We start from the raw sequence: 8,097 nt of genomic DNA, 5'->3' as shown, positions 1-8,097 counted from the left end.
CACGTGTCCCCCTCCTCCCCTCACAGCCTCCCCTCACATTTCCGCCCAGGTCTCCCCCATCACTCCCCTCCCCTTGCGGCTGCGGCTGGACAGCTGGGCCCTAAGTTTAGCCCTTGGCAGGTACACGTGGGCTCTGGTTACTTTCCAGGAGGCTGTGGGTACCGGGCCCGGCACTGCCTGGCCTGGGGAGTCCCTGGGCCTTGGTTTCCCTACCCTGGAGGAGCGGCCCTTGGCTACCAGTGCTGATGGCCGCCCGCCTTCTCACCCGTAGCCCCTAGCCAAGCGGTGCCGCCTCCAGCCTAGAGATGCCGCCAAGATGCCTGAGAGCGCCTGGAAGTTTCTCTTCTACCTGGGCGCCTGGAGCTACAGCACCTACCTGCTCTTCGGCACTGACTACCCCTTCTTTCACGACCCACCCTCCGTCTTCTATGGTAGGGGACCTGCAGGGATGGGGCAGGTTGGGGGAGGGCCCTGTTCTGAACTCAGAGAAGGGTACATGGGGGAGCTGGACACTCATCAGACATCCCATGCTGGATGTCTGCTCTGAGACAAGGGCGATGAAGGGGCCCTGGGGCCACCTGTCCCTGTCAGGACTCAGGGAAACATCCTAGAGGAGGGGACCCCTTGTGTGGGCCCAGGCAAGCAGTCCAACACGTGCAAAGGCCCTGGGGCTTGCATGAGCTTGATAATATGGGGACGAGAGGAGGATGGCAGGAGCTTGAGTTTCGTCCTAAATGGGATGGGTTTGTGGATTATAAAAAACCTTCTTCTGGCTGCCATGTGGAGACAGATGAATCTTGGGTAAGGAGGGGAGCTGGGCCCAGGGGTTAGGCAAGGGACCAGTGTGGTTTGGACCAGCTTGGCAAGGAGATAAAGGTGGTGAGAAGTGGCTGCATCCATTGATTGGATTCGACGTGGGTGTCATCAAGGCCTGAGCTCTGGGTGGGATGGGCAGGAATTTGACTGCAGTGTCCTCTGTTACCAACCGGCAGGCCGATGTAGAAAACTCAGTCTGCAACGAGGGGTCAGGCTTCTCTACTCTTGTGCTGACCACCCAGACCGTGTATCAGGGACACACATGGACATGTTTCCTGCCGTGTGATATAAACATCCTGGGAGGGCTCCTGGTGGCACCAGGGAGCTGGGCATGGAACCCCTGCGCTGCGCCTGTCTGTCTTGTGACCATGCTGCCCACGTGGCCACTTTTCCCGTGTAACACACGCACATTTCCTGTGTCATAAATCCCTAGAGGGGAGGTTTGAGCTGTCATTCAATTTTCCTTTATGAGAATGAACTGTAATTGAACTCTGTCTCTGTAATTGAAGTTTCGAGCATGGAGTTGCCTCTGGTTCCTGCTTATAAATTATGCTGTGATAGCACACTTACAAGTTAGCTGCTTCTCTGCAGGCACGCTTATTGAGTACCTGCTGTGTACCGGGTGCTGTGCTGACACAACTGTGAGTAGGTCAGAGAAAGCCCCCCACCCCTGTGTTTTGGGGTGACAGATCTGTTAACGTGAAATAGGAAATCTGTTAACGGTGATAAGTGCAGATGAGAAAACTTGAGTGAGCAGAGGAGCATGGGTTGTGGGGTGTCTAGGAGGTGGGGAGGAGGGCATTTTCTATAGGGATGGGGATGGTCCCACCAAAGGTGACTTTTGGGGACTGGGAGGAACCTAGGGCAGATGGGAAATGCAAAGGCCACTGTCGGACAGACACGCTACTGGCTGGTCAGAAGCAGCAAGGAGCCCAGTCAGGTGGGGTGGGGGCAGTGGGGGTCTTTTCCATAGGGCCACGAGCAGAGGGGGGACGTTGACAGGACGACCTAAGGGTGGGGCTGAGGGCAGGAGCCCGTGTGCTCTGCCCAGGACAGGGTTGTGGTGGGGAGAGAAGTGGCTGATTTAAGAAATGTTTTGGGGCTTCCCTGGTGGCGCTGTGGTTGAGAGTCCGTCTGCCGATGCAGGGGACACGGGTTCGTGCCCCGGTCCGGGAAGATCCCACATGCCGCGGAGCGGCTGGGCCCGTGAGCCATGGCCGCTGCGCCTGCGCGTCCAGAGCCTGTGCTCCGCAACGGGAGAGGCCACAGCAGTGAGAGGCCCGGTACTGCAAAACAAAAAAAAAAGAAAAGAAATGTTTTGAAAGCAGAATTGATAGGATTCACTGCCAAACCATAGGTGGGTGTGAGAGAGAAGGAGGGTGGGGCTGACCCAGGGTCTAGGGGGCTGAGGGTGGGGCAGGTTTGGGGGAGACCAGGAGCTGGGTGTGGGATGCCCAGGTGGCTGATCCTGGAGATCGGGGAGGGGGATGAGGCAGGAGTGACATGGAGAGGCCAGAGCAGCAGGCGGGGTGTGCGTGGAGACGAGGTTGGAGGTCCACAGACAGAGCCCGGCCCACCTCACCCCGCAACGTGCAGGGAGGTGCAGACGCAGCCCAGATGGGGAATTATCTGCTGCCCTCTTCCCTCTGCCCCAGATCTGGGGCCCAAAGCTGGAGAGGGGGTGCTCTCCACTGTAGCAGTCTCGCCAGTGTGATAGGTGGAAAAGAGGGTGTCCCGTTTCCATAGAGGGTGCCTCCGCGTCCCTTCCTTCTCAAGAGGGACAGAGACACTTGGCAGGTGTGGGGAGGCCCCCCTCTGCTGACTGCAGCACTGCCACAAGGCTGTGCACGGAACGTGGGGGGAGACCCAGCCAGGAGTGTGAGTTTTGCTACTGAGCCCAATTGGGGAGCCCTGGACGTGTTCAAGTGGGGGGGATGAGTGATCTGTCAGGTGTCTTTCTTTTTTTTTTAATTAGGTAAAATTTACATAACATAGAATTAACCATTCTATTTTATTTATGTATTTTTGGCCGCACTGTGCCGCTCGCTGGATCTTAGCTCCCCGACCAGGGATCGGACCCGTGCCCCCCGCAATGGAAGCGCGGAGTCCTAGCCACTGGACCACCAAGGAATTCCCAGAATTAACCATTTTAGCCAGTCACAGAAACACAAATATTGTGTGATTCTACTTATGTGAGGCACCTAGGCTCGTCAGATGCATAGAGACAGAAAGTAGCATGGTGGGTGTCAGGGGCTGGGGAAGGGGGAGCAGAGGGGGAGTGTCTAATGGGAACAGAGTTTCAGTTTTACAACATGGAAGAACTTTTAGAGATTGGTTACGCAACAGTGTGAATACACCTAGTGCTACTAAACGTTAAAATGGTTAAGATGGTAAATTTTATGTTATGTATATTTTTACCACAACTTTTAAAAATTCACCATTTTAAAGTGAGCAGTTCAGTGGCATTTAGCCCGTTCACAGTGTTGCGTAAGCACCGTGTCTATCTAGTTCCGGAACATTTCCATCATCCCGAAAAGGAGACCCGTCCCCATGAGCAGCTTGCCATCCCCCCTCTCCCAGCCCCTGGCAACCATTAATCCGCTTTCTGTCTCTATGGATTTGCCTGTTCTGTGGACATTTCATATACATGGAATCATTGGTTTGTGATTGCATGTGCCCGTTTGTGTCCGGCTTCTTTCACACAGCGTAATGTTTTTTGTTTTTTTTTTTTTTTTTTGTGGTACGCGGGCCTCTCACTGTTGTGGCCTCTCCCGTTGCGGAGCACAGGCTCCGGACGCGCAGGCTCAGCGGCCATGGCTCACGGACCCAGCCGCTCCGCGGCATGTGGGATCTTCCCGGACCGGGGCACGAACTCGCGTCCCCTGCATCGGCAGGCGGACTCTCAACCACTGCGCCACCAGGGAAGCCCCCAGCGTAATGTTTTTGAGGTTTATTCACATTGTAGTGTGTGTCAAGCCTTCTTTCCTTTTTAGGGCTGCATAATATTCCACATGATGTGGCTACACGAAACGTGGATTTACCACATTTTGTGTACCCAGTCACCTGCTGATGGACATTTGGGCTGTTCCCCTTTTGATGATTGTGACTAGTGCTGCTGTGGACATGAGTATACAGGGGTCTCTTGAGTCCCTGTTTTCAGTTTCCTTGGGCACAGGCCAAGAGTGGACTTGCCAGATCATGGGGTCTGTGTATTCACAGCCATCGAGGCTGCTGTGGGGAGAATGGACAGTCGGGAATAGGCTCTGGAGGCCGGGAGAAGCTGGGGCAGCGCTGGGAGGAGATGACGGTACCTGGACCAGGGTGGGGGCAGTGGGGGCAGGGCAAGTGAGTGGAGGTGGGGACCGAAGAGGGACCCCCAGATAGAGGTCCAAGTGGATCTCTGTTGCAGGCAGGACCAGGGTACAGACGAAGGGCTGTCACTGAGGTGGCAGCATAGGAGGCATCTAAGGGATAGCTGGCCTCCAGGGGGACTTGAGGGTCTAGCTCCAGATCACTGAGGCTTGGAGGGGGAGGGACGGGAGACCGGGGATGGAGCCCAGGGAGGCCGTTACGGGGGATGGACAAAGAAGGAGCCGCAGACAGCAGGGCACGGTCTGGAGTTCTAGATCGATTCGGGCAGAGTCCTCGGTGATGGACTGAGGAGGGGAGGCGGAGGTGGTGGGGGGAGCGATGTCCCCTGGGAAGGCACGAGGCCTGAGTGCGGGTGGGCGCATGTGCAGGGGCAGGGGGCAGGAGGTGGCCGCAGGAGGGGAGGTGGAGCCGGGCCCGCTCTGCGGGAGAGCCCGCACTCATGGGCGTTGGAAAGTGTGTGATTTCTGCCTCAGCTGCTTGGCTGGCACAGCAAGGCAGGTGGCAGCCTCCATCGGTTTGGGGATTTGCTGGGAGGGCGGCACCCAGGACCGGGTGTCTTGAGTGAGCCTGGTAAGAGAAGATGGGGAAGGGGGCCTGGGGCACAGTTGGAAATTCTGCAAAGGACCAATTTCAGGGTAGGAGCACCTTTTTCTGTAGATCTAGAACTGTTCTAAAAAGTAATGCCTATTCATAAACAATGATGGGTGGAGAATGGGTAACAGAAAACCAGCGACCAGAACAGCTGCAGAGACGCGTGGCACGCCCAGCATGCAGAGGACCCATGCGCGGCTTGAGGGAATGCTCGGGGTCGCCTGTGGGTCTCGGAGGCCCTGCAGGTCCCTGACGGCATGGTCTGGCCCTCCCCAGGCTGGAAGACGGGCATGGCGGTACCACGGGACATCGCAGTTGCCTACCTACTACAGGGAAGCTTCTACGGCCATTCCATCTACGCCACGCTGTACCTGGATGCCTGGCGCAAGGACTCAGTGGTCATGCTCATCCACCATGTGGTCACCTTGGTCCTCATTATCTCGTCCTATGCCTTCCGGTGAGTCCAGGAGGGGACAGGAGGGTGGAGGGCACTGGCGTGAGCAGTGGCAAGAGGCTGGCACAGGGCAGAGGCTGATGCCTGGGTGGGGGGTATGGGGGTGTCTGTGGGAGAGGTTTCTGAAGAGAGATTCTGAAGTGATGGGGCAAAACAGGTGCAGAGGGGCACCACCTGCCCCCACCCCATCTGTCCCCCTCCAGCTCCTCCTGGATGGCAACCTTGGCTGGGTCACAAAGCAAGTGTTTACTGAACACCTGCCATATGACAGGTGCTGCTGGGGGCACAGCCGTGAGCACAGTAGACAAAACGTTATGTTCCAGAGCCCACTGTGGCCACCACACGTGGTCATAGTGCTTCAAGGCAGAGCCTGTGCAAACCACAGCATGCTGTATGTGTAAAAGCCACCTGATTCCAAGGGTAAAGGAGAGTGAAAATATCTTGCAGTTCCTTTGTTATGTCATTTACATGTTGAATGACGACATTTCGGATATACTGAGTCAATTGGAATATGTTATTAAAATTAATTTTACCTCTCCCTATTTACTTTTTTTTTTTAAACGTTGCTGATAGAAAATTTAAAACGAAATTGGGATTAGCAGATGCAAACTATTATAAATAGGGTGGATAAACAACAGGGTCCTACTGTATAGCACAGGGAACTATATTCAATATCCTGTGATAAACCATAATGGAAAAGAATATGAAAAAAAAGAACGTCTGTATGTGTATAACTATAACTAACTATAACTAACAGCAGAAACTAACACAACATTGTAAAGCAATTATACTCCAATAAAGATATTTAAAAAAATAAAAATTGAACATGGAAACTCAAAAAAAAATTTAAAAAAAAGAAAATTTAAAACGACATATACAGCTCATATTCTATTCATTTTTTTAAATTTATTTTTATTTATTTATTTTGGCTGTGTTGGGTCTTTGTTGCTGCACGCAGGCCTTCTCTGATTGTGGCTAGTGGGGGCTACTCTTTATATTCAATATCCTGTGATAAACCATAATGGAAAAGAATAGTAAAAAAAGAATGTATATATATGTATAACTATAACTAACAGCAGAAACTAACACAACATTGTAAAGCAATTATACTCCAATAAAGATATTTAAAAAAATAAAAATTGAACATGGAAACTCAAAAAAAAATTTAAAAAAAAGAAAATTTAAAACGACATATACAGCTCATATTCTATTCATTTTTTTAAATTTATTTTTATTTATTTATTTTGGCTGTGTTGGGTCTTTGTTGCTGCGCGCAGGCCTTCTCTGATTGTGGCTAGTGGGGGCTACTCTTCATTGCAGTGTGCGGGCTTCTCATTGTGGTGGCTTCTCTTGCTGTAGAGCATGGGCTCTAGGCGCGTGGGCTTCAGTAGTTGCAGCATGTGGGCTCAGTAGTTGTGGCTCACGGGCTCTAGAGCACAGGCTCAGTAGTTGTGGCGCACAGGCTTAGTTGCTCTGCGGCATGTGGGATCTTCCCGGACCAGGGATTGAACTGTGTTCCCTGCCCTGGCAGGCGGATTCTCAACCACTGCGCCACCAGGGAAGCCCCTCAAATTCTATTCTTGTTGGACTAGCTGTGCCCTCCAGCACAGTAGCTGCTGGCCACAGGTGGTCATGTCAACTTTAATTAAACTTAAATAAAATCACACATTCTGTACCTCAGCCCAGTAAGTGGCTGGTGACTCCTGTATTGGACAATGCAGATTTAGAACATTCCTATCATTCTTGAAAATTTATTAGACAGCCCTGCTCTAGAGGGTAGAATCAGATAACAACCCCCCCACAAAAAAAAAAAAAAAACATGAAAGAAAAGAACTAACAGTTTGTTTGAAGGTGATCACTATGGAAAGTTCAAGTCGGAAGATAAGGACTGCAGAGGTGGTGAGATGAGGTGGGGTGGTCAGGGGTGACAGGTGAGCCGAGACTGGAAGTTGGTGAAGGAAGGCTCCGGGAACACCAGGGATGTTAGGGGATGAGAGCAGCCTGTGGCTGTCAGGAGGGCAGAGTGGGCATGAAGACGGTGACAGAGGTGCACAGCCACATCCAGGCTGAACTGAGGCACCAAGCAGCTGTGAGGCGGAAGGCTGGATAGGGACGGCCCTTCAGCCTTCGTCAGATCCTGGTGGGGGTGCGGCCTTTCCCAGGCAAGCCTGCAGTTTGCAGCAGTGTTCAGGTTAAATGTACAAACCTGGGGGCATCAGTGAGGCAGTCGTGTTGAAAGTGTGGGGTATCTGGACACAGAATGACCCAGGCCTGTGAGGGTCAGGGGTCATGGAGGGTCAGAGGTCACAGAGATGAGGAAGGATCAGAGAGGGCACTTCCAGGGAGGTTCCTGAGCCTGGGGTGTGGCTGCCACAGGACGGGTGCAGCCTGGGTGTTACTGCTGACCTAGCCCTGTGAAGGGGGGATGGGCAGGGCAGATGGGCCAGGGAGGACAGCTCTGAACAGACCCACGGGAAGCCTGGAGGGGTGGCCAAGGGGGCCTGTGCTTGGGAGCCTCGGTGCGGATAGGGGTCCCGGGGTAACCAGCCCTCTCTCCTCTCCCGATTTCCTCCTCAGGTACCACAAGGTGGGCATCCTTGTGCTCTTCCTGCATGACATCAGTGACGTACAGCTGGAGTTCACCAAGCTCAATGTCTACTTCAAGTCCCGCGGAGGATCCCACCACCGGCTTCACGCCCTGGCTGCAGACCTGGGCTGCCTCAGCTTCAGCCTCAGCTGGTGAGCCGGCAGGGGAGGAGGCGGGCCTAGTGGAAGGGGAGGGGACCTGGTGGAGGTAGGCGGGGCCAGGCCGGGAAGGAAGTGGGGCTTATGAGAGTGGGTGGAGCCAAGCAGGAAGGAAGTGG

At 53.5% G+C, this 8,097-nt stretch overlaps 1 protein-coding gene across 1 annotated transcript in view; it reads left to right on the top strand.

The window, feature by feature from the left end:
- The first annotated feature begins 277 nt into the window (after positions 1-277).
- The window catches only part of CERS1 (ceramide synthase 1), an 8,728-nt gene continuing 908 nt past the window's right edge, over positions 278-8,097 (top strand). Inside the window, exons 1-3 of the mRNA XM_024767514.1 lie at positions 278-431; positions 5,056-5,236; positions 7,811-7,972. Of these exons, the coding sequence (XP_024623282.1) occupies positions 317-431; positions 5,056-5,236; positions 7,811-7,972 (458 nt within the window). The 5' untranslated portion in view covers positions 278-316. The remainder of the gene's footprint in view (positions 432-5,055; positions 5,237-7,810; positions 7,973-8,097) is intronic.

The sequence above is a fragment of the Neophocaena asiaeorientalis genome, unplaced genomic scaffold (assembly GCF_003031525.2).
Source record: "Neophocaena asiaeorientalis asiaeorientalis breed wild unplaced genomic scaffold, Neophocaena_asiaeorientalis_V1.1 scaffold87, whole genome shotgun sequence".
In the NCBI taxonomy this organism is placed as follows: domain Eukaryota; kingdom Metazoa; phylum Chordata; class Mammalia; order Artiodactyla; family Phocoenidae; genus Neophocaena; species Neophocaena asiaeorientalis.
Note: the sequence above shows the minus strand (reverse complement) of the source record. Positions and strands in the feature narration are given on the sequence as shown.